The 24,156-nt window shown below is 38.0% G+C and overlaps 1 protein-coding gene across 1 annotated transcript in view; it reads right to left on the minus strand.

Moving 5' to 3' along the window:
* Positions 1-24,156, minus strand: part of GLUD1 (glutamate dehydrogenase 1) — a 41,504-nt gene that overhangs the window by 12,736 nt on the left and 4,612 nt on the right. Inside the window, exons 2-5 of the mRNA XM_037163353.2 lie at positions 6,001-6,081; positions 5,413-5,468; positions 2,533-2,596; positions 1,043-1,137 (exon numbers count right to left, since the gene is read on the minus strand). Coding sequence (XP_037019248.1) covers positions 1,043-1,137; positions 2,533-2,596; positions 5,413-5,468; positions 6,001-6,081 — 296 coding nt within the window. The remainder of the gene's footprint in view (positions 1-1,042; positions 1,138-2,532; positions 2,597-5,412; positions 5,469-6,000; positions 6,082-24,156) is intronic.

A 24,156-nucleotide genomic window follows, 5' to 3' on the forward strand; every position in this document is an offset into this window, starting at 1 on the left:
CTCCAAAGGATTGGTCAGACTCCCATTATTCTTCTCATAGCATCAAAACTTCCAGTATCCATTCAAATTGCACTGAACACCTTGCTTATACTTAGTCTTGCACATAGTAGGTACTGTGCATATATTTCAAATGGATGTTTTTTTTTTTTCAATTCCATTTCCCTTCTTCCCACTTAAATATTTGCTTTTCAGGGTTTTATCCCTTTAGAAACAGAAATTTTTCTTCTTGTGTTCTGTATTAGTGGCAACACTTCTGCTCTGTCCCCACACTCAAGTCCTTTTGGTTCTCTCTGACTGAATATTGTTCTGTTCCTTGATCCCACATATCCTATCCAGTCTGGCCGAGTCTATCTCTGCCAGGTACCAATGCTTCTCCCCAGCCCCTATGGTTCTTGGGCTATGAAGGAGTTTATCTCTTTGCTCTAGCACAGCCAAACGTCCCCTAAGGAAGGGTGAGCATTGAAAGTTCCCCTCTAAAGGGTGCAACAAAAACACCAAGGTTTAATATTTTTGTCCTGGTCCACTTACCTTTTCACTATCTTATAACCTTTCTAAATAAGTCTTACCTTAAGACAATCCTTATGTTCAAATTCTATCCATTTTCAAGGTCTAGTTCAAATACCTCCTCCAGGAAACCTTGTTTCAGAAACCATAACTCTCTAACCTTGCATCACACTATCTTCATACCTTATTTGCTTATGTATCTTCATTTCTCTTTAAACTAAAGCTCTTAAGGAAAAAGTCAGAAATGAAATCTTCTTTATTTCTTTTCTAGTGTCTTAGGACAGTGTATTGCCCAGGAAGGTGATCCTTTTCTGAAGGTCCCACTCCAGCCCCCATGATAGGGTGGCATCTAAGAAAAAGCTCAAACCAGGTCTACTACATTTATAAGAATAGAGATAGAAGTAAAATAACATGCAAATCAAGATATGATTAAAGGGGAGGTGATGAACTCAGTGGATTCTCTACTCTTACATATAATATAAATTGTTATTTCTTAGAGATAGCAAATGAAGCCTTAGGCCTTTTGGTGGGTACTTACATAGTGTCCTATGGTGCTCGCATAGGTGTCAGCAATCCAGGACATCTCCCGCTCGCCTGTGCTCATGTCTGGGGCAGGCACGTCAATGCCAGGACCTAGGAGCATAGGGAAAGGACACTGAACTAGTTTTGAAGATAAACTCACGTCAAACACAAAGATCTTTGTAATTCTCTGTAATAAAGCCACCATGGCTAGAAAGCTTTGTGTCCTGAAAGGAGAAAAAGAAATCCTTTTGCTTCTGTATTGTTCTCTGAAGATTCCTGGGCCTAGAGATCTAGTTTAGTGGCACTGTGGGTGATGAGGAATGAGGCTTCTGCATATAAGCAAATTGCTGGTACATAAGCTTTCAGTGTTTCAATGAATCAGCTTTTAACCTTTGGAGCTCTAAGATACTTATTGATATAGAGAAAATTAAGCTGAATATACTCTGAATAATGGACAATAAATACAACTGAATAAAGTATGAAACCACTGAAGGCTATTAAATACTTTGAGATTTAAAAGAAGAAGAAATATGCTATAAAAAATTATGAAGGCTATCAACAGGCCGAACATGAAACTTAAGTTCACAGGACCTTATCAACAGTGGGGGAAATACTGGGGAAGAGTAGCACCGGGGCAGGAAAAGAGAAGTAGATTTTCTTTCCCATGTTAGTTCTCTTTAGTTTAACTATGTTGAGAAGGCAAATATTCTACCAAGTAATTTGGTTTATTTTTTAAAACAAATCAGAATATTTCTAGAGTAAGAAATATATAGAAAGACTCAGTGCTTGAAAATTAAAAGATTGATGAATACTTATTCACCAGAAAAGAATATTTCTACTTAACAAAAAGAACATGACACAAATAGTAATTAATGTGATACAAAAACATCAACCAAATGAAGATCAGTACCTTCAGAAATTTAGTCTGGCAAAAACTCCTAGTAACAAACAACAAGAATCTCAGGAATCTGCAAAATCGGTTAGTGATAGCAAGTGAGCCATCAGCATGAGCCTCCCCACCTCTCTGCCTGTGCCCATTGCTTTGAAGGCAAAGGCATCTTTAACCCTCCAATTCCAAAGGCATCAGATTTCTCACTGCTATCGAAACAGGATGTGTAAAACTGCTTTTTATGCATTAAAAAGTGTTTATAATATAGGTATTATTTAGTTCCTAAAAGTATGGCCTTGGTCTTTCTGGAAGTTGCAATAAGGATTGTACAATGTTATTACAGTGACCAAGAACCTTTACTGTGTACAAGGAGACGAGGTGGATGTGGCCTCTCTTGGTTTCCATATTGCATACTGGGCCCCTGAACTTTTCTAGTAAGGATGTATCATAAATACATCTAGGTATCTCACCATATTTATCACACAACCCAGGTTCTCAAAGTAAAAAGGGCAACTCTGTCCATTCATGAATAAGTAAAAGCAGGGGTTAAAATTAAGACAATTAGGTACTTTTCATAAAGTCCCATTCTACGGGAAAACCTACATGGAAACACGTACCAATAAACCCCTTCTTAGCCAGTTCCATGGTGAATCTCCTTGTGATCTTTTCCAATTCACTATCCTGTAAAGAAAAACAAATATAAAAACAAAATCAATGAAAAAAACTTTAACAGAAAAGCTACTTGTAGAAAAAATTGTTGCATCATATTTCTATTTATAGGACACTTTTATGATATATTTTCTTGGTCTCAGAGCAACCCATAAAGCAGGCATTTCCATTTTAAAGATAAGAAAATAGATTTCTGGCCAAGATGGAGATGTAGTTAGATACAGTGTGCCTCCTTGCACAACCAAAAGGAGGACAACAACAATTTAAAAACAAAAAACAATGGGAACTGAAAGAAAGTCAAACTTTCTTTCAGTTGGAAGTCCAACAACCAAGGAATTCAAGACACTTCATCCAGACCAGTAGGAGGGGCAGAGGGGACTCACGGAAAGGCTGCAACTGATAGCCCCAGCGAGGCAGCAGGTTGTGGAATGGGGTGCAGCATGCATGGCAGCTGGCAGACCTGGCAGTCCCACATTCATGCTCAGATAAACCAGGCAAAACTGAGTAGTGGGACTGACTGCACAACCGTGGGTCACAGAGCGGACCACTGTGACCGGTCCAATAAAGCCTCGGACCACTGACTGAAAACACTTGTGGGGGTTGAGGTGCCAGGAGAAACTTGCAGCCTCACAGCAGAGTTCGTTGGAGAGACCCACAGGGTCCCGGAACACAGGCAAATACACCCACACAATAATCAGCACCAGAAGGGCCCACTTTGCTTGTAAAAAGTAGAAGTGACTGAAATCGGGCAGAGAGCAGTGCAAGTGCCATTCGTTGTTCTCTCTCAGACCCCTTCCTCATGTGCAAGTGTCACAACTCAGCGAAGTGGGTTACCCCGCCCTGGTAAATACCTAAGGCTCTGCCCCTCACTATGTAACAAGCTGTCAAGACAAAAAAAAAAAAAAGGCCCCAAATGAAAGAACAAATCAAAGCTCCAGAAAAAATACAACTACATGATGAAGAGGTAGCCAACCTATCAAATGCACAGTTCAAAACACTGGTGACCAGGATGCTCACAGAAATGGTTGAATTTGGTCGCAAATTAGATGAAAAAATGAAGGTCATGCTAAGTGAAATAAAGAAAAATGTACAGGGATCCAATAGCGATGGGAAGGAAACTGGACTCAAATCAATGGAGTGGACCAGAAAGAAGAACGAAACACCCAATCAGAAAAGAATGAAGAAACAAGAATTCAAAAAAACTGAAGAGAGGCTTAGGAACTTCCAGGACATCTTTAAATGTTCCAACATCCAAATTATAGAGGTACCAGATGGAGAAGAGGAAGAGCAACAAGTGGAAAACTTATTTGAACAAATAAAGGAGAATTTCCCCAATCTGGCAAAGGAAATAGATGTCCAGGAAGTCCAGGAAGCCCAGAGAGTCCCAAAGAAGGTGGACCCAAGGAAGAACACACCAAGGAACATCCTAATTACATTAGCCAAGTTTAAAGATAAGAAGAGAATCCTAGAAGCAGCAAGAGAAAAAGAGGCAGTTACCTACAAAAAAGTTCCCATCAGACTGTCAGCTAATTTCTCAAAAGAGACCTTATAGGCAAGAAGGGGCTGGGAAAAGTATTCCAAGTCATGAAAGGCAAGGACCTACATCCAAGATTGTTCTATGGAGCAAAGCTTTCATTTAGAATGGAAGGGCAGATAAAGTGCTTCTCAGATAAGGTCAAGTTAAAAGAGTTCATCATCACCAAGCCCTTATTATATGAAATGTTAAAGGAATTTATCTAAGAAAATAAAAAATATGTACAGTAAAATGACTGTAAACTTACAATTATTAACAACCAAACCTAAAACCAAAACAAAAACAAACTAAGCAAACAACTAGAACAGGAACAGAACCACAGAAATGGAGATCACATGGAAGGTTATCAACAGGGGAGTGGAGGAATGAGAGAGGGGGAAAAGGTACAGAGAAGAAGTAGCTTAGATGGTAAGTAGAAAATAGACAGTGGGAGGGTAAGAATAGTATGGAAATGTACAAGCCAAAGAACTTATATGTATGACCCATGGACATGAACTAAAGGGGGGGAATGGTGGGGGAGGGAGTGTGAAGTGTGGAGGGGAGTGAAGGGGGAAAATAGGACAACTGTAATAGCATAATCAATAAAATATATCTTAAAATATAAATAAAAAATAAAGTAAAAATCATAAAAATAAAGATAAAATAAAGAGAACAGAAACTAGGTTATACAAATAACAGAGTACAACTAAGACTCAAATCCCCGTTCCTGTTCTCTTTATTAATATAAGACCCTGTGGGCAATCCCTATTTCTCAAGAGACCTTATAGGCAAGAAGGGGCTGGAAAGAAGTATTCCAAGTCATGAAAGGCATGATTATGGTAAGATTTCATTTAAAGGGAAAGTTTTTAAAAGAATAAAATCATATAATTACTATGTTTGTATATAGATGTTAATTTAGTACTATAAAACACAGTAAAAATTGGCTTAATTATTTTGGAACTAATAAATAATAAGATTTTTATCAGATTAATTAAGATACTTGCTACTAGAATCCTGAGATCCTGATACAAAAATCTTAGTCACTGTAATTTATAAACATGGATATAAATGCCTAAAAATATGAAGGTATTAATTACCTTTTAACCAAGTAAGAAAATGAAAAAGGAAATTGATGTTAAACAGGTGACTTTTTATATGGCAAACATTCAATGAGTTAATTATTTACTTGTTTTTCCATTCCTTTTAAAAGCACTAGAGATCATTAATCTCACTGGTATGGGGGACACACAGACACCTAGTAATTTCAAACCCTTTGTAAATGTACCACCTGTACAAATGTCATTTTGATACTTACAGTATAGTTTTTGGGATTGATCTTAACACCAGCTTTGGCACCTCCAAATGGCACATCTGAAATAGAAGGCTGAAAGTTGTTACCGCATATAAAGGATTATAAATGAAAAAGGAAGAAGTCACTATGCTACATTATAAAAATGTGCAATGCCTTAAGCTTTAATTTCAGAAAATTCAGGCAATAAATTCATATTTATCTCTTCTAAAATGCTGTACTTTAAAATTCTAGTAAACAGAAATTATAAACCTACACAAGTTATAATGTATATTTAATCAGTGTACTCTGCTACTTCTGAAAATAAAAGCAAATTTATTTTCCTTCTATGATGATTTGGCCTTATGCACAGAATATAAAAAGGGCTTTAAACAAGGTTTACAATTAAAAAAATCCAACCAGTTGCTATAAAAAGCCCCCATTTAAAAGACTAAATCTTAACACTAATTGAAAAATGATGTAAGCCTTGAACTGTGAAACAAACAAAAAATGAATTCTGATAGTCTATTTCTCTAACGTATTAAAAGTGACCTTAAATATAAACATATTTCTACAAAGAATTCTTATTAGGTAACAACAAAGGAGATCACTTACCAACTACTGCACACTTATATGTCATCAGAGAAGCCAAAGCTTTTACTTCATCTACACTCACATCAGTGCTGTATCGAATACCTGGTAGTGTTTAAAAAAAGGGAGGGGTGTGAGAAAGATGGGGATGCATTTAGAACATGCTTCTGACAGGTTAAAAACATGCTATAAATTGAAAATGTCCACACTTTGTATGTTGTACACCCTGGTTATTTCCAAGAACACTCAAAGTAGCCATGCAGAAAGAGCTATAGGATGAGCACTGGATTTTAAGTATTCTGATAGCCAAGAGAAAAAGATTGGTGTTGAAGTCCAGTTTTCGCTTTCTGGCAGGAGTAGCTAAGAGCATCAAATAGAGTTCCTTGGGATTCAAAGAGAAATAAGAAATAGTCCTGTCCTTCAGAAACTTAAAACCCAATGAGAAATAATAGCAATTATAATTTCACAAGAAAATTACCTTGAAATGAAGGTTTTTAAATACTTTTATGAAGGCAACTACCTCAGCAAAGGCTGTATTTTTCTTTTATTGACACTTTTTGGATTGGGTAATTTGGTAGCAGAGAGCTTAAGAATTTTGCTTTCTGATGACAGAGATTTGGGTAAATGGACAGTCAATGAGTTTGACAGATTTGACTTGGATATCAGATATCTAAACAGAAGTTTTAGCTTCAAACGGGTATACTCAGAGAGCCTTACCTGTTATTTCCCTCAACCAGTGCTAGCCTCTTTTTTTAATCCTCACCCATGGATGTATCTTTTTCTCATTGCTTTGGTTGGGCAGGGGGGAAGGGGGAGGGAGAGGAAAGGAGGGAGAGTGAGAGACTGAGAGGGAGGGAGATCAATTGACTGGTTGCCTCCTATACATGCCAGGACCTGGATTGTACACCCCCAGACGAGGGACTGAACCCGCAATCCTTTGGTTACCTGATGATGCTCCAACCAATTGAACCGCATGGGCCAGGGCTGCTAGTCTCTGTCAACCAAGAAATGAGAAAGCTGAGCAGTTCCTGGGAATGAGCAATTCTTTTCATCTTTCTGCAAGGATTCTGGGAGGTAGCCAAGCAAACGAAAAACTCTAAGTCTCAACGTCCATGTATAGAAGTGTAGGTGTTTGGTAGAGAAGAAACATAAATTAGGTATGCCCACTACTGTGGCTTTAGGGGTCTTGGCCAATCACCCTTCTAAGTTTTGCAGCGTTAAGCCACATTATGTACTCCATAGTCCACTGCCCCTTGACCCCAAGGAAGAAGGCCTGAGTGAGGCTGCGTCTGACTGCACACTGAGTGGGGCTTCCTGACCCTATGTTTGTGTGTGATGAAGGGTATCTGGATGAGGCTGGTTACTACTTCCACTGAGAGTTGCAAGAAATAAGAAACCCAGGCACATCTCAAAGAATTCCGGGGGAAAAAGTTTTCAGATAGAAATATACAATATCAAATGAACTAGCAGTTTCAGAAAACTTCCCTAGTCATTTTCTGAAAATGTCCTCACCTGAGGACAATTGATTGCTTTTAAAGTGAGAGAGGGAGGAAGGGGGAGAGGGACAGGGAGGGAGGGGGAAGAGAGAGAGATAGAGACATTGATCAGTTGCCTCCCATACATGCCTCCAACTGGAGATCAAACCTGCAACCTATGTATGTGCCCTAACCAGGAATCGAACCCACAACCTTTTGGTATACAGACAATGCTCCAACCAACTGAGCTAATATATTTCATTGATTATGCTCTTACAGTTATCCCATTTCCCCCCTCTTCGGTCCCCTCCACCCTACACACTCTCTCCCACCTACGTTCCCTACCTTTAGTTCATGTCTATGTGTCATAAATTCTTGGCTTGTACATCTCCCATACTATTCTTACCCTCCCCCTGTCTATTTTCTACCTACCATCTGTGCTACTTATTCTCTGTACCTTTCCCCCCTCGTAATCTTTAAAAGCTAGTTCCTTATATCCCAGAAAACATCTATTTATATATAGATAATCTGTTTTAAGACGATTCTGTCTTTTCTTGTAATCATAAAGAGCAAATTCTGAGATGAATATTTTCTTGGTCTATTGCAAAAATAAATTAAGAAAGGTGACCTCTTAGAACAACTATATCTTACATGTAATAGGTTCTCAAAATATTTGTGGAATAAACTTATCCATTATTAAAATTTTAAGAACGAGTAAAAGACAGAAAACTGTACTTGAACAATTAAATAATAAAAAAATAAAAATGTTTACAAAATAAAGTGCTTTAAAAGATTAAAAAAAAAAAAGGAAAAAAATGTAAGAATGATAACCATCAGAAATTGAGTTGAATGGAAGTCCAAAAACTATGGAAGTAAAGAGACCACAATCATCCAGACTGGATGGAAGGGAGGAGACGCAGAGATGCCCACATGTGGTGAATAAAAATCCCAGGGATATCTCAGGGGCAAGGAGTCCCAGCCCCACACCAGGCTCCACAGCCCAAAATTCCAGTGCTAGGAATCTAAGTCCCCATAACTTCTGGCTGCAAAAACCAGAAGGGGATTGTGTTGCTGGAAGAAACTTCTAGAAGCAGTTCCTCTTAAAGAACCCATACATGGAATGTCAGACCTCCTTCTGAGCTTTATGCCGAGGTAGCAGCTTGAAAGGCACTGGTGGCATATAGGGAGGAACTGAAATGTCTGGAGACAAGGTGAGAGCTGGGGGACAGCTTTCTCCCAGACAGAAAGGTGGGCAGAGGCCACTGTTCTTCCTCTGAAACCCTGCCTCCAACAGACTCCATCAACCTGGCTAAACAGTTTGCCATGCCATGGAGATCCTCTAAGGCTCAGCCCCCACCCAACTTACAGGCCCACCTAAGCTATTCACAGTAGTTTTTCCATAAGAATGGTTGGTCTTGGCTCATGCTTCGTAGCAACAGCTGGCCTCAGCCCCAGCCCCCTGTACCTATTGCTAAGTGGCCCAGGCCTGGCACTAGCAGTAGCCAGACTAGGTTCACAGCTTGGCTTCACCTGCAAATGTCTAAGCCTAGCACAAGAAGCAGCCATCCGCAGGTTGCTTCTAGCTCTTACAGGGTGGCCCTGGGCAAACATAGGTGGGCACTGACCTTGGCCTGTATGACTTGGGGAAACCCAGAGCCTGCACAGGCAGTAGACAGCTACATACCATATCGGAGAACTACCACTCTGCCCCTGCATAGCTGATCCTCCACAGAGGGCAGAGGTTGGTAGTCAGTGGTCACAGCCAATCCTTGTAGCTGACCGGCCTGAATAAATCCCTTCCATTAAACTGTCAGCAGCACCAAGGCTCAACTACAAGAGGAGGGTGTACTCAGTCCATACAGAGAGCACACCTTGGGTGAGAAGGGAGGTTGTAACACTGGATCATATAGGACACCTACTATATTAGGCCACACTACCAAGACAGGAGTCAGAGCAGCTCTACCTAATACATAGAAACAAACACATAGAGGCTGACAAATTAGGGAGACAAAGAAACATGGCACAAATGAAAGAACAGATCAAAATTCCAGAAAAAGAACTAAACAAAATGGAGATAAGCAATCTATTAGATGTAGAGTTCAAAACACTGGTTATAAGATTTCCAGCCAAGATGGAGGCATGGGTAGATATACTGTGCCTCCTTGCATAACAAAAGGACAACAACAAATTAAAAAAAAAAAGTACCCAAAATTGTCAGAAAATTCAGGGCCTGCGAACCAGACAATCGCGGTTCGATTCCCGGTCAGGGCACATTCCTGGGTTGCAGGCCAGTTCCCTGCAGGCCAATTCCCAGCAGGGGACGCACGAAAGGCAACCATACATTGAAGTTTCTCTCCCTCCCTCCTTCCCTTTCCCTCTAAAGATAAATTTAAAAAAAATTGTCAGAAAATTCGAATTGTATGGAAGTCCAACAACCAAGGAGTTAAAGAAGAAACATTGATTCAGACTGGTAAGAGGGGCGGAGATGGGCAGGTGGGGTAGAGAGGATATGCTGTAAGGTGGCTAGAGGACTGGATGGTCACAGATTTGCATGTGGATAACAGGGAAGAAACACTGGGAAGAAAAAATGGGGAGCAAGAGAGACCACACAACCTAGGGTTCCAATGCAAGGATATATAGCCTAAAACCTCTGGCACTAAAAACCTGTGGGGGTTGCAGCAGTGAGAGAAACCTTTGGCTTCCTAGAATGTACACAACCCACCCACCCGAGATTCAGCACCAGAAGGGCCCAACTTGCTTGTGGGTAGTGGGGGAAGTGACTGAAAGTCAGCCAAGGTCCAAGCAAGCAGTGTTGTTCCCTCTGGAGCCCTCCCCCATATACAGTGCCACAAGGCAGCAACCTGGGTTGCCCCGCCCTGGCAAATACCTAAGGCTCCATCCCTTACAACTGTAATAGCTGCACTGAGACAAAAAAAATATGGCCCTAATGAAAGAACAGATCAAACTCCAAAAATAGAAGTAAGTAATGAAGAGATAGCCAACCTATCAGATGCAGAGTTGAAAACACTGGTAATCAGGATGCTCACAGAAATGGCTGAGTATGGTTGCAAAATGGAGGAAAAAGTCAAGGCTATGCAAATGAAGAGAAATGTAGAGAACCAACAGTAAAGTGAAGGAAATGGGACTCAAATCAACAATTTGGAGCAGAAGGAAGAAATAAACATACAACCACAACACAATGAAGAAACAAGAATTCAAAAAAATGAGGAGAGGCTTAGGAACCTCTGAGACAACTTTACACATTCCAACATCAAATCACAGGGGTGCCAGAAGAAGAAGAAGAGCAAGAAATTGAAAACTTATTTAAAAAAAAACAATGGAGGGAAACTTCCCCAATCTGGTAAAGGAAATAGGCTCCCAGGAAGTCTAGGAAGCTCAGAGAATCCCAAAAAAGTTAGATGCAAGAAAGCTCACACCAAGGCACATCATAATTACATTACTCAAGATTAATGGAGAGAATCTTAAAAGCAGGAAGAGAGAAGGAGACAGTAAACTACAAAGGAGTTCCCATCAGACTGTCAGCTGATTTCTCAAAAGAAACCTTGCAGGCAAGAAGGGACTGGGAAGAAGTATTACAAGTCATGAAAGGCAAGGACCTACATCCAAGATGACTCTATCCAGCAAAAACTATCATTTAGAATTGAAGGGCAGACAAAGTGCTTTCCAGGTAAGGTCAAGTTAAAGGAGTTCATCACCACCAAGCCCTTATTATATGAAATGTTAAAGGGACTCACTAAAGAAATAGAAGATCAAAAATTATGCACAATAAAATGACAATAAACTCATAACTATCAACAACTGAACCTAAAAAAAAAAACCTAAGCAAACAAGTAGAAGAACGGGAATAGAACTAGAGAAGTGGAGATCATATGGAGGGTTTTCAGTGGGGAGGAGGAGAGGAAGAATGGAGGGGAAAGGTACAGGAAATAAGAAGCATAATTGGTAGGCATAAAATAGATGGGGGGAGGTTAAGAACTGTACAGGAAACAGAAGCCAAAGAACTTATATGTACAATCTATGGACATGAACTAAGGGGGTGGGTGGAATGCTGGAGGTCAGGCATGGGGTGGGATAGTGTAGGGCTGAGGGGGAATAAAGGGGAAAACAACATCAAAAAGAAATACGAATTGGTAGTTACAGAACAGTCATGGGGATGTAATGTACAGTATAGGAAACAGAGTAATCAAAGAACTTATATGCATGACCCATAGACATAAATAAAGGTATATGGATTGTCTGTGGTAGTGGGGAATGCTGGGTGATGTGGGGCAAGGAGGAAAATTGTACAACCGTAACAGCATAATCAATAAATATAATTAAAATTTTGAGAAATAATAATAGTAATAGCTGATTACCATTTTTTAGTATACAGCAAATGTCTGTACAGCTTGCTTACTTCCCCATTTCTCTTAAGTCCCTGTTAAAACTTTCTTCAATACCTAAACAGCAAAAGTACTGGGACCTAAAAAGTACCCAGACAAAAACAAAATATAATTTGTAAGTATTATTAAGACCAACTCTTTGTATCTTTAAAATAAAATGTGAAAATCATGTTAGGCCAGGAACCTGGATTGGATGCAGTGTCCAGCACTTCCTAACCAGTGACCCCACCCAGTAGCATTTGCTGGTGCCTGCACTTTGTTACCTAGGAAGGTATATACACTGTTCTTAGGCTCCAGTTTAGGATTGCACAGGTTAATGAATGTGAAGCAATACTTCAACTATTATAACTGCTATTAGAAGTATTGCAAAGTAGTGGCAAACGCGTAGTTTTAAAAGTCTAACCTGATAGGTGTTTAAACAAGCTTAATGAAGCTTGATTTTCTTATTTCTCAAAACAAATTCATGGGCATATTATAATAGTTTACTATTAATTATTCCTCCTATTACATACCAAGCACATTCTTCATTATGTTTTAGAGTTATTTAAGTTTCCTTGCTGTCTTAAGTGGGGGAAAAAGTTACTTTCCTCTACTCAGTGCTTATAATGAATACATTCAGTGGGAAACTAAAAAATGTCTTGAAATAATAATGTTCATAAATCAGACAGCAATTCTAATACCATACATCTCCCAAATGGAAAGAAATTCAAAGAGATTTTCACTTTTTTAAAAAACTGCAAACAGTGTTCATCATTTATTTGGCAGTGAGCCATAACAGAGGCAGCACGCACCCTGAGCACCAAGAGTGGCACTGCTTTTAATATATGTTAGTGTTATTTTATGTTTTATGTGGTTTTTTGTATGTTATTTTTTGCATCTTTGTTAATGCTCACAATTTTTTCAATATAAATTAATGGAAATTGCTTCTTTGATTTTCAGCATTTTAGGTCATAAAAGTTTTCACAGAAATGCTCTATTTTTGGGTGGCTTTTGGACAGCAGGGGAAACTTGTATTCTAGACATAGATGTTAATTAGAAACTAGACCCCTCCTTCTACTGATAGAAAAGGGTGTAAATAAAATGTCAAATTCATTGCACAAGTCCTGGAATGATGAGTAAGACACTGTGCATGTATTATAAAAAGCATGCTTCCACGGTTCTATCACCGAGGAATTCTGGTTTGTAAAATGAAATTTTCTTGCCCAGCCACACCCATTTAGACAATTCTACCACAAGACTTTGAAGGAGTAGCTGCATAAATTACCACAGCACAGGCATTTTTTTGCAGGCTATGAACCAATGAAGAAGTTCTAGTAACCAGAGGCAAGGAAGGAACTCTCAGGAAAGAGGGGACAAGTGTTGGAGCAGACAAGGCTGGGGGTTCAGAGCAAATGAAGGTAGTATCACCTGGGCTAGAGAAGAAACGTGTTTTCACTTTCACTTTCTAACTAATCAGCGGTATATGTTTTTATTTCTGGAAGTTGGCAGATATACTAGAACATAGTTACTTAACCTGTTCTAGCATCTGAATCTCAAAAACAGGAAATCTCAAAGTACCAACTCTGCAGCTATACTTCAGATAAAACAAACTCCAGTAATAAAGGAGTTACCCACAGGTAGGGATAGCTAGTTGTTCTTCCTTCACTGGGATTGGAAACCAAAGATAATTACTAAAAATATACTGTCACCTGAAAATACTTAACCAAATTTTACTAGACACTAAAAATATGACTGCAAAAGAAGATATACTCTACTAAATTTGTAAATTCAGTAGGTTAGGAGAAATTAACATAACTGGAGTTCTTTTGGACAAAATGTTATGACACATACTTGAAAATTCTGAAAGAAAGGGAAAACCTAGCATTTTTGGATGCCTAATACTTCAAGAATACTCAATTTGAAGACAAAGTTGTTCAGGAATGCCAAATAACAGGTAATATACACACACATATAAGAAAATCATAAACCTTAAAATGTTTTAAATCAAAGTGAATAAAAATGATCTTATTTACAGTCTGAATATTCTCACTTTTTATAAAACCAACCCTTTCTTCCTTTTCTGTGGAACAGCAATTGTAGCAGAGAAGGCTAAAGGTGAGCAGGAGCAGAGATCAGATGGGAGCACAGGAATAGAAACTAAAAGGAAGAAAATTTTATTCTAGAAGTGGAAAAAAGTAATTATGGTTTTTTTTTTTTGTATCCTAAAGTCTTAGAGCACTTCTGTTAGTCTCTGTTGACAAGTAGCATTATTAATTTTGGGGAAAAAATCACCTGAGTAATTGAACAACAGTGCTGGCAAGTGTAAAATATCGAAAGAATGGAGGTAGATATTTTCAATAAAAAACTGGCTAAACTAAAAAGCAAATGGGGTGATTACACAGGTATGGACCACAAAACTGCTATCATTGTGATGGACCAACAGAATAATCTATACTTCCAGTTCACCAGAAACACCACCCCTGACAATGTTTAATATTCATCAAACTTTGTAAGGTTGGAGGAAGGGCTGGTGATAGAACTAAATAACCTACTTTACAATGGAAACTTTGATATCATCCCTTTTATTTGTAAGAAAAATTAGCTATTTTGAGCTAACTGGTTTCCAGATGTCTCAAAAAAAATTAATGAAACTCAGACATCTGCAAATTACACACAGCACAAAGCATTTCTCTGCCTTTTAGCTTAATTACCAAAGACATTCCTATCCCCAAGAGTCTAACAATTGGTGTACACTAAGATTTTCTAGGAGAAATAAAAATCAAGAGCAAAACCTAGCTTAAGTTGCTATGGTGATGAAGAAATACAACAGCTTGAAAAAGAGTTAGTGAAAACCACAATCTGAAGTTGCTTGAATGTTTTTGCTTTTGCTAGCTTACTCAAAACCAGACATGCAAAAAAAGCTCCTAGTTACGAAGTCACTATTGTTATGAATCATTAAATACATTTGTAAAAATTCAAATGGTTTTTAAAATAACATGAAACTGTATTTTAACAGGGTTTGATTTAGTCGTCAGCAATCAAATTTCCAACTGTATTCTGTAACTTTTCAGTAATGGTTTACTCAATAACCGTGAGCTCTATCACAAGCACAGAATCCCCAGAAAACCTTAGAACTCTAAAAATTCATGCAGTAACACTCTTGCCACCTACTCAGCAGAATCTATTTTCTTTCTTAATACTAATATAATTTCCTAACTCACAATAGGATAGCACAACTTAATTAAAAATGAGGAGAGGAGGGAAAGAAACAGTGAACAACTAGTACTCATCACCAAGTGATGACCATGTAAAACACTGTCTTGGATAAAAATGCACTCAATGCCAAGAAGGAGCACTTAGCGTGGGAGCTCAGTAAAATCACACACTTTAATTGTTTTCAACACTAACCAAGTGTTGTTTAAAACCCCAGGAAAACAAACATTTAGTGTTTTAATCCATTATCAAAATATTTTAAAGCCGTACAGCACCCATTTATGATAAAAACACTCAGCAAAGTGGGAATAGAGGGAGCATTCCTCAACATAAAAAGGTCATATATGAGAGACCTACAGCCAATATCATATTCAATGGGCAAAAACTAAAATCTTTTCCACTAAGATCAGGAACAAGACAAGGTTGTCCATTTTCACCACTTCTATTCAACATAGTATTGGCAGTTTTAGCCATAGTGATCAGACAAGAAAAGGAAATAAAAGGCATCCAAATTGGAAAGGAGGAAACAAAACTAACTGCTTGCAGATGACATAATAGTGTACATAGAAAATTCTATAGACTCTGCCAAAAAACTGCTCAAACTAATAAATGAATTTGGCAAAACAGTGGGACAAAAAGACAATATCCAGAAATCAAAGGCATTTTTGTATACCAACAATGAAACAGCAGAAGCAGAAATCAAGAAAAAAATCCCATTTGATATAGTAAAAATAAAAATAAAATAAAATATCTAGGAATAAAACTAACCAAGGAGGTAAAAGACCTGTACTCAGAAAACTATCCAACACCGAAGAAAAAAATCAAGGAAGACACAAATACATGGAAACATATACCGTGTTCACGGATTGGAAGAATTAACATCATCAAAATGTCCATACTACCCAAAGCAATTTACAGATGTAATGCAACACCTATTAAAGAACCAATGGCATATTTCACAGACATAGAACAAACACTTCAAAATTTATATGGGACCATAAACAACCCCAAATAGCTGCTGTAATCTTGAGAAAGAAGAGCAAAGTATGAGGGATCACAATACGTGATACCAAACTGTATTACAAGGCCACTGTAATCAAAACAGCCTGGTACTGGCATAAAAACAGTCACATGGACTAATGGAACAGGATAGAGTCCAGATATAAACTCAAGTCTCTATAGTCAATAATATTCAACAAAGGGGGCAGCAACATAAAATGGAGTAAAATTAGCATCTTCAACAAATGTTGTTGGGAGAGCTAGACAGCTACATGCAAAAAAATGGAACTCGATCACCAACTCACACCACACACCAAAATAAACTCAAGGTGGACAAAAGATTTAAATGTAAGTCGTGGCACCATTAAAGTCATAGAAGAGAACATAGGCAGGAAAATCTCAGATATATCAGGCAGCAATATTTTCACTGATATGTCCCCTGGAGCAAGGGAGATAAAGGAAGGAATAAACAAACAGAATCTTATCAAAATAAAAAGCTTTTGCACAGCTAAAGAAAACAGTATTAAAATACGAAGAGAACCAACCATATGGGAAAACATATTTGCCAATGATACCTCAGACAAGGGTTTAATCTCAAAAATATATAAAGAACTCATACGCCTCCACTCTAAGAAGACAAGCAACCCAATTAAAAAATGGGCAAAGGACTTGAACAGACACTTCTCCAAGGAGGACATACAGAGGGTAGAGGGACATACAGAGGGTACAGAGACACATGAAAAGATGCTCATTATTGCTAGCTGTCAGAGATATGCACATTAAAACCACAGTGAGATACCACTTCATACCAGTCAGAATGGCCATCATAAACAAAGCAACAAACAAGTGTTGGGAGAGGTTATGGAGAAAAAGGATCCCTAGTGCACTGTTGGTGGGAGTGCAGACTGATACATCCAGTATGGAAAACAGTATGGAATTTTCTCACAAAACTAAAAATGGACCTACCTTTTGACCCAGCAATTCCACTGCTAGGATTATATCCTAAGAACCCTGAAACACCAATCCAAAAGAACCTATGAACCCCAATATTCATAGCAGCACAATTTACAATAGCTAAGTGCTAGAAGCAACCTAGGTGCCCCATCAGTAAATGAATGGATCAAAAAACTCTAGTACATTTTACACAATGGAATTCTACGTAGCAGAAAGAAATAAGGAGCTCCTACCCTTTGCAACAGCATGGATGGAACTGGAAAGCATTGTGCTAAGTGAAATAAGCCAGGCAGTGAAAGACAGATACCATATGATCTTACCTTTAACAGGAACCTAATCAACAAAACAAACAAATAAGCAAAATATAACCAAAGACACTGAAATTGAGAATAGGCTGACAGTGACCAGAGGGGAAAGGCCAGGGAATTTCAGGGGAAATGGGGAAGGCTTTGCAGTGACAAGTATAAAGGACACATGGACAAAGGGGCGGGGTGGAAATGAGAGACAGGTGAGGAGGGCTGGAGGGGTGGGCTGGGATGGGGGTAAAAGGCAGAATACGGTACTTGAGCGATTAAAAAAATATTTTAAGTGATTTGAAGAGACAAATTTAAGTTTTCTGGGAAACACATGTTTAACTGATGCTTGAAAAGTAAAATGGAAAATATTTCTTCCTTCTTTTCATTAAAATTACATGATTTTTTCATCAAAATTTAAATATAGAAAAAACTGAAGTCTCCCCTAATTACCACTTATAACCCCAGTCTTCTACTTATGAGTGACCACTGTTAGCAACTTAAAACTATAGGTATCCTTCCAAATCATTATCCTGTATCTATGTACACACATACCTATAGAATATACAGCTTTGCTTTGTGCTTAAGTATTTAACATACTGTCCAGTGAATGGAATATAGAATATGCATTTAAAGGGGGAGATCTTGATAATTTTTAACAGATTTCTTATTCTGATGATGCTAACAAGTAAACTTAGTCACAACTTCATACCAGATAGGTCTTGGAAATGATGCTAGTTAAATTAATGCATACGAACTTGGGAAAAAAATATTTAGCAAAAGATAACTGTAACTTGCAATAAAAAGGTTCAAAGGGGTAAATGCTCAAAAATTCAGACATCCAGTTTTATATCAATTATTCACAGGTCTATCTGATGTTTCAGATAGATATTAAAGAGAGGAAAAGAATTACAGGGAGACAGGAGACAAGATATGGGCAGGTACCACAGGAAAAGGCAGGACTTTGCAAGGGTATATGCCTATACTTCCAGTGTTCCTAAGGTACACTTTTAAACTTTATTTTCAAAACCCATTTTTCTTTCCTAATAATACTTTTCTGTCCCTGATATTACCATTTTCCCCACTAGTGTTTCAGGCTAGAAATTTGAAGTATCTTCTTCAATTCATATATCCTACCTGTTGGGTAATACTATCCTTTCTCCAGAATGTTTTATATGCCCTTTACTTTTCATTTCCTCTGATAGTACCTATCATTTCATTCTCAGTTCCACTGTTGCATGGCTTCCTGTCCCCTCATAGGTTTATCATTCCCCATCCAACAAACCTGGAAAAAAACTTTCTGCTCCCATACTTCTTCTCCCATACTTTCTGCTCCCAATGTATGGGTTTTCTACACCAAGCAATTCTCCAGTTCTCTGTGAACACAAATTGGGTGTCCTGTAATTTAATTCAACCCTGACACCAACCAGAATTAGTGTAAGGGCTCATTCCCACAAGACTCCTCCCTAATTCCGTTCAAGTGTTGAGTGCTTAGGATACCCACAGTTCTATCCAACTTGGCTAAATTGGAGGCTCCCACAACCCCCTCCTCAAGTTTGATAATTTGTTATGACAGCTTACAGAATGTAGAGAAACACTTTACTTATGTTTACTGTTTATTGTAAGGGTCCTGAGTACAGGAGCTTCTGTCCCTGACAAGTTTGGGTACACCATTCTCCTGACACATGAATGCCTGCTGGGAAACTCTTTAAACCCAGTAGTTTAGGCATTTTTATGGAGAATCCTTCACAGAGGCATGATAGATTATTAATTCAGTCCGCAGGTCCTCTCCCCTCCCTGGAAGATAGAAGATGGAGCTGAAAGTTCCAAGCTTCTAATCAGGTCTTCATCCTTCTGGTGACCAGTGCCATCCTGAAACTCATCAGATGTTCCCATTACCCAGGAAATTACAAGTGTTTTAGGAACTCCATGTCAGGAACTGGAGAAGATCAAATGTTAGAAAAAAAGATGCTCCTAGCACCCCTTTTTCTACAAAGGATATTAGGATCTCTGTGTAAGGAAGGGGTGAAGATGATGCAGGAGACCAAATAAGTAAACACTTATGTTACAAAACCTTCCTTTTCACTAGTCACAAACACAGTCTGTCCACATGACCCTATCACTCACAGTCCTGCCTCCTGCCTGGGCAGAAGCTACCCCTTCTGCTTCTTTCTTAAATGACCTTTCCCCTATTTAATTTCTATACAGCCTTCCCAACTTCCAGACCAAGACAGTCTCTCCCCTGGTATTTTCTCTGAATTCCTATTACAGCAACACATTGTTTGGTATGTTTTCAATTTGTCATTTACTGACAGTTTCTAGAAAAGGAAAATGTAGAAAAATTTTACTGAGCTTAAAGCAAAAACAGAATGATATAGTGCAGAAGAGATTTTGAATTCTGCTCTATTTTGGGGAATTTGATGAAAAAACAAACAAAATAATCAGCTTTGGGTGTTTTTTTTTAAAAACTCTCTTATGGATAGTTCTCCAGCACAGAGCACAGTACCTAACACAGAGAAAGCAATGAACACACATGCAATAAACACATTACTAACAGAAATTCGCATGGACTAAAAGAATGTTCTTTAAAGTTTAAAACAGTTGCCTACAAGAAAAAAAACTCACCTGATGGAAAAACTGATTTATTTGGAAGACAACCTATAGTTTGTAATGAACATACTCCTTGTTCATTAAATCCTCAACATCAGTAATATTAACCTTGATTACTCCACTGTTTCTTTTTTGATAAAAGAGTTGAAAAAAGTTGATGTAAATCCTAAGGCTCAATATGTACAAAATGCCTTTTAAAAGGCTTATGTTGACATATTCGTAACAATGGTAAATGGCAAAAGGGATTATATTACTGACAAGCTTCATAATTTTCACTTGTGTCACATTCATGTTTTCCTCTAGCCAAGCATTCAGAAAAATTAGGTCTCACAGTCTTTTTCCAAGAATAATCAAGAGAAATAATAGCAATTCTTCCCCTCCTCCCACAATAGCAATTCTTGATAAACAAAGACCTTCTTAGTTTTTAAGGAAGAGCCACTTGGCAGAAAGCCAATCTAAAAATTATTTCATTGAAAATCCTTAGATACATGTAACAACACTTTGTTGATGTGTTGTTCTGGCTACACATTACACTGTTAGACAACAAAGCTCTTCAAACCTCCTTCAATGGAAATCTATCTTTAAAATGTTATTTCATTAACTAATTAGAATAAAATGGCCTTTAAAGATACCTTCTTTTCCTTTTCAAAATATTTTATTTACTTATTTTTTGGAGAGAGGTGAAGGGAGGGAGAAAGAGAAGAAGAGAAACATCGATAGGTTGCCTCTCCTATGCGCCCCTACCAGGTACCGAACCCACAACTCAGACATGTGCCCTGACCAGGAATCAAACCAGTGACCTTTTGCTCTGCAGTACCACACCCAACCAGTTGAGCTACATTGGTCAGGGCTAACTGCTATGAATGAGTTTTATATGCACTTGTTTGGATATGCATTTATTTTCTGTGAAGAAGGTAGGCCTTCCAATGCTTTTAAGAAATTTCAAACTATCCAAAGTGCCAAGAATCATGGTGTCAATTGCATGACTTGGTTCTCAATCAGTGCTTACCTCAAGATATAACTTGTAACTTTTTACATGAAAAAAATCCCAGACAATAGTAATTAAGAAGGTGGGAGCTGGAATCAGATGACTGAAGTCTGAATCCCAACTCCACTGCTTATTAGCTGAGTAACCTTGCCAAAGGAGACTTCACACTTCGGCCTGAGATCCACATTTGAAAATCAGGGAACAAGATTGTATTTCATCAGACTGTTATGGATAAAAGTGATGCTGCATGAAAAGCTTAGCAAAAACACCTGGTGTACGCATGAAGTTCAATACAACATTAGCTATCACTGATATTGCCTGCTTTTTAGTTATCCTTTGTGAAGGCAGAATCTCCTAGATACCACTGCCTCGTGAAAGGTAGTTAAGAAGGGCTGAGCAGGTCTTTTTCTTGCCCTTCATAAAACTCTCCCTGGCTTGGTCAATTGTATTTCACACATTAACATCCCAGTCTTGAAATGATAGTGAGAACTTCAATATGCATTAATTTCTGAATCTACGAGGGTAAAATATTGATTCATTTGGACATCTAGCCCAATTTCACATAAGTCTTGGATTTAAGACTGTTCATTGTTATTCTGTAGGGAAGGGTTGGGGGTTGAGATGTTTCTTTTTCATTTCGTAACGTTCATTGCTATTTGGCTAGTCAAATCATAGATATGTATTTCAACTGGGGTTTGTTGGGTACAACAATTAATTATAGGCCATTTAGGAATCAATGTACTACATTAAAATGATAGAGGCTTTTTTGTTTATTATTTGAATTATGAAAACCTAATTATAATACAAAATAAATAGGATAAAACCTAGAGTCTCATGTCAAAGAATACTGACTAGGAATTCTTCAACATCCAAGTTATTTTTAGTCTTTACTGATTCCTGGCAAAACCCTTAGTATTTTTAACATAATGGGAAAAAAAAGTGCTAAACCTACTTTTTTCCCATTATAATCAGGAAGTTCATGTTCAATTGTTATTTCTTGAACTTGAAATTTCAACACTGTCAATTTTATTGGAGTTAACACATACTGGTTTTTGTCCTCTAATTTTTGATGCCCCCATTCCTGCAAAGTGTACTCTGCATATAAAGAGCAGTCTTTGTCCTTCCTGCACATGAGATTTTTACTGGAAAAGCAAACTGGCTAGATAGATTCACACAAAGTTATAGGAAGACTGAGTAACAATCTGATATAGGTCTCCACCATTATCTTAGTTAGCTCTTCCCTCCTTAGTTTATTTGGCCAGCAGAGGTTGGGTGAAGTTGCTTTAGAGGCATTTGGGTTTCTTTACCCTCATTCTCCCCCATCCAATAAAAGGCCTTTATTATAATAACACAGTTCCATATTTAACTAAAAAGTGTTACAATAAGAACAACAACAACAACAAAAAATCAGGGCTAAGGGCTAGGAGGTAGAAGACATACAAACAAATTTCTGTCATCTAAATGAACTTTCAGATTGAGTTAATCCTATATTTAATTTACCTATAAAGGCTACATTTTATCTGTGGCAGTAGATATAGACACACACTCCTCTTGGAAAAAAATTAGAAAGTGTTATTCAAAGTTACCCATGTTTCCATGGTTGTCAATTCAGCATAGAGAAATATATCAGAAATATTTTCTTTCTTCAGTGAAGGTATTACCAGTGCTTTGTGCAGTCTTCCCCAAAGTACTCCCATTCACTACAATTATATCCCAGAGGCTGAAGGGGACTAACCAAGCTTTAGCCGCCCTTCCTGCCTCCACCCCTGTATCCTGTTGCCCAAAGACTAAGAACAAAGACTATCTACCTCCTACTGTTTCCTTTTTGCATTCTGACTCTTAAAAAAAAGAACAACAAAAAAACCAAGTCAATGGGTTAACATAGGGAACACTTTTTTTGGATACTGATATTTGAAGTTAAATAAAAGGTTTAGAATTAATGTATCAAAGGATTTTATTTATAGAATAGAATCCTTTCTATGCTTGGAATAAAGTATGTTTCCATCAACTTTATTTAAATGATGATAATTTAGAAAATTCTGTAATAGGAATAATTAGTCATTGAGAATTTTTAAAAATTTTTAAATTTTATTGATTATGCCATTACAGTTGTTCTATTCCCCCTTCATTCCCCTCCACCCTGCATACCCCTCCCCCACCATTCCCCCCTGTTTATGACCACATGTCTCAAGTTCTTGAGATTCTATATTTCCCATACTATTCTTGCCCTCCCCCTATTTTCTATCTACTGTCTATGCTACTTATTTTCTGTACCTTTTCCCCCCTTCTCTTCCTCCCACTCCCCTGTTGCTAACCCTCCATGAGATCTTCATTTCTATGGTTCTGCTCCTGATCCAGCTGTCCTCTTTATTTGCTTTTGTTTTAGGTGTGGTTGTTAATAACTGTGAGTTTGCTGTTCTTTCACTGTTCATCTTTTTTATCTTCTTTTTCTTAGGTAAGTCCCTTTAACATTTCATATAATAAGGGCTTGCTGATGATGAACTCCTTGAATTTGATCTTATCTGAGAAGCACTTTATCTGTCCTTCCATTCTAAATGAAAGCTTTGCTGGATAGATCAATCTTGGCTGTAGGTCTTTGAATTTCCTGACTTGGAAAACTTCTTTCCAGCCCCTTCTTGCCTGTAAGGTCTCTTTTGAGAAATCCGCTGATAGTCGGATGGGAACTCCTTTGTAGGTGACTGTGCCCTTATCGCTTGCTGCTTCTAGAATTCTGTCCTTGATTTTAATCTTGGCTAATATAATTATGCTGTGCCTTGGTGTGTTCCTTCTTAGGTCCAATTTCTTTGGGACTCTCTGAGCTTCCTGGATTTCCTGCAAGTCTATTGCCTTTGTGAGATTGGGGAAGTTCTTCTTTATTATTTGTTCAAATAAGTTTTCCACTTGCTTTTTCTCTTCCCCTTCTGGTACCCCTATAATTCAGATGTTGGAGCGTTTAAAGATGTCCTGGAGGTTCCTAAGCCCCTCCTCATTTTTTTTGAATTCTTGTTTCTTCATATTTTTCTGTTTCTTCATTTTTTTCCTTCCTTCTGATCCACTCCCTTGATTTGAGTCCCAGTTTCCTTTCCATCACTATTGGTTTCCTGTGCATTTCCCTTCATTTCAATTAGTTTGGCCTTCATTTGTTCCTCTAATTAGTGACTAAAATCAACCAGTTCTGTGAGCATCCTGGTCACCAGTGTTTTGAACTGTGCATCTGAAAGTTTTGCTATTTCTTTTTTGCTTAGAGTTATGGGCTCTGGGGCTTT

Source organism: Artibeus jamaicensis, unplaced genomic scaffold (genome assembly GCF_021234435.1).
Source record: "Artibeus jamaicensis isolate MK-2021 breed Jamaican fruit bat unplaced genomic scaffold, CSHL_Jam_final contig_332, whole genome shotgun sequence".
Classification (NCBI taxonomy): Eukaryota; Metazoa; Chordata; class Mammalia; order Chiroptera; family Phyllostomidae; genus Artibeus; species Artibeus jamaicensis.